General features: G+C 28.1%; 1 protein-coding gene across 1 annotated transcript; it reads left to right on the forward strand.

Moving 5' to 3' along the window:
• Positions 1-242: 242 nt before the first annotated feature.
• Positions 243-1,325, forward strand: LOC125859610 (uncharacterized protein At5g65660-like). The gene is made up of 2 exons (XM_049539393.1): positions 243-512; positions 866-1,325. The coding sequence occupies exons 1-2, from the start codon at positions 294-296 to the stop codon at positions 1,061-1,063; spliced, it is 417 nt and encodes a 138-aa protein (XP_049395350.1). The 5' UTR covers positions 243-293; the 3' UTR covers positions 1,064-1,325.
• Positions 1,326-2,621: the final 1,296 nt, after the last annotated feature.

Raw genomic sequence — 2,621 nt, forward strand, 5'->3', positions numbered from 1 at the left:
ATCCTCTAAATCTGCTCCTACTTACATCATATTTTAAATTAAACTTTTTATATCTAATTAAATTAAGATAAATAAATTAAAATCGAGAAAATATGCACCAAAAACAAAATGGGTCCATAATATTTCTTCCGTACTTGCTGGCCCCGGACAGCGTAAGCTGTACCTTTACTCAATCTTTACTCCATAGCCCCCAATTTCCAACTTTATAAATTCACCATTCTTCACATCTCAAATTCACACCAATTTACTTGTTTGTTTCTTTTTGCAATTTCTCTATTATTATTAGTAGAAATATGGAAAATCAATATTATGCACCACCACATTCAGATGCATCTAGGCCTTCGTTAGGATTTCCTTTGGGCACTGCTGTACTTTTGATTGTCATTTTTAGTTTGAGTGGCATATTTTCTTGCTGCTATCACTGGGAGAAGCTCCGGTCGCTTCGTCGATCGTTTGCTGATCTCGAATCCGGCCTCGATCCTACTTCTATGAAATATAAGCAAAACCATATGGTAAGTTTTTTTTTTTTCTTTTTTCTTTTTACGAATTCACAATTTAAACTTCATTATATTTCAAAATTTAATATAGCTAGCGTGTAGTAATAAATAATAAAATTTTCAAGATTTTTGCGACTTTCACTCGGAAAACTTAAAAAATAATATCATCTCAAAATATGACTTTCAAATTTAAAAAACGTAGATTTTCGAGCTTCAAGTGTTAACTGCGAAAGATCAAACAGAGCTTCTATTTATTCATATTTTAATGAAATTTTACGCGAAATTGAGATGAATTTGAGATTTTTATTATTAGTATATCTTACTTTAGATTCAGTTTTATTGTTTATTAATTAATTTTTTTTTTCCAGAATTGGAAACAAAGCCAGAGTCCAATTTTGCCAGCAGTTTTAATGCCAGGGGATGAATTTCCAAAATTCATAGCAATGCCATGTCCATGTCAGTTTCCGACACCGGAAAAAGTCGTTCATGAGTTGCAGAAATTGCCGCCACCGTTGCCTTCGCCGCCTAAGCCGCCGCGAACGGTGGCCGCAGTACCTTTCTATTAATAATAAAATTCAATTTTTAGGAGTTGGCCAATGTGTAAATTAGCGTATAGAGTTGTAGTTTCAATCGAATTTCTAGATCTTTTTTACTTGTGAATACTAATGAAATCTCAACAATTCCATTTCTTGTTTCGAGGTCGGATTATTTCGGATTCACGTTGAAAATTTTCACTTCCTGAAATATTTTCTATCAAAGGCAATTTTATATTCAAGCTCAAACTCAAAATATTTAAATAGAGATAAATGAATACTTATCATTTTGTTTAGAACTTGTGATGATATATACTTCATTAATTAGAAGGTATAATATTAGAAAATAACAAATAAATCAAATTGTACATTTTTTGAATTTTTTTTTAAGGATAAACATGATAAATTAAGTGAGAGTTATAAATAAATTAAAATACATGATATTACAAATCACATGAAAAATTATTATTGTGAAGTCGATTGTGAAAGGACTAAGGAGGTCCTTGATATTTTTTCTTTTACAATTATAGCAATGTAATTATCCTATTTTGTCACACTAAAACAAGTAAACTTACCCAATAGAAAATTATTTTGATAGATAAGCTTTTGTGGTAAAAAATAATTTAATAATTTTATTGTTAGAGTGAAAAAAGTTACTATGGATAATAATCGTCCGTAAAAATGACCTATATGGAGAGGACAATAAAACCAATTGACCGATAAAATTGGGAGGGATAAGTACTAGATTTCAAATAATATTTTTTAATTTTTCATTTGGTGTTTGTTATCAACATGAAAATTTGGGATGGCGCATTGTAAGACCTATTTTAAAAGCAGTGCTTTCAACAAGATCTTTTTCATATCAAGAACATGAGACTTCTGACTAAAAATCGAAAGATCCAAACCATCTCATCCTGACTCATATTAATAGTAGATGCCAAATATATGAAGGCAAGAAACACAATGATATCCTTGGGTATATGCCAATGCCATTTTGTATATATGTATTTGATTAAGCAATTATGCTATAATGGAATTTTTTTAGCACAAAACATTTCCCCCAAAAAAATAAAACAAGTGACTTATTCTCAAAATTCGAATTTTTTTGTTGTATTATTGCAAATCCGAACCAAGAATAAGAATGATATAATAGTTGAATTATTGAAAATAAGAACCAAGAATATTAATGAATATGGTTGTATTATTTTAAATCAGAACCAAGAATATTAATGAATATGGTTGTATTATTGCAATAAGAACCAAGAATATTAATGAATACGGTTGTATTATTTCAAATCAGAACCAAGAATATAATAAGAATGCTACTACTTCCTCATCTCAAAATAATTGTCATATTTTTCATTTATAAGAATACATGTATCGGATATTTGACTACTTTATTCTTAAATGTTTTAATATAAGATATAATCTTTCTTAGCTTCACTGAATATTTACTCTATTTATAACTTAAAAATATTTATAGTTTTCAAGAACAATTATCATTAAAAGTAAAATAAAAATTAAAAAATAATTAATTTAATTTTAAATATTTGAAATGACAAATATTTTGAGATAAATATGTTTATAAGTA

The sequence above is a fragment of the Solanum stenotomum genome, chromosome 3, assembly GCF_019186545.1.
Source record: "Solanum stenotomum isolate F172 chromosome 3, ASM1918654v1, whole genome shotgun sequence".
In the NCBI taxonomy this organism is placed as follows: domain Eukaryota; kingdom Viridiplantae; phylum Streptophyta; class Magnoliopsida; order Solanales; family Solanaceae; genus Solanum; species Solanum stenotomum.

What these genes read in the sequence shown, in the direction of transcription:
- LOC125859610 (XM_049539393.1), top strand. Translation starts at nt 294, where the DNA reads ATGGAAAATCAATATTATGCACCACCACATTCAGATGCATCTAGGCCT. An exon ending in AATATAAGCAAAACCATATG is followed by an intron (nt 513 to 865) that starts GTAAGTTTTTTT and finishes TTTTTTTTCCAG; the next exon opens with AATTGGAAACAAAGCCAGAG.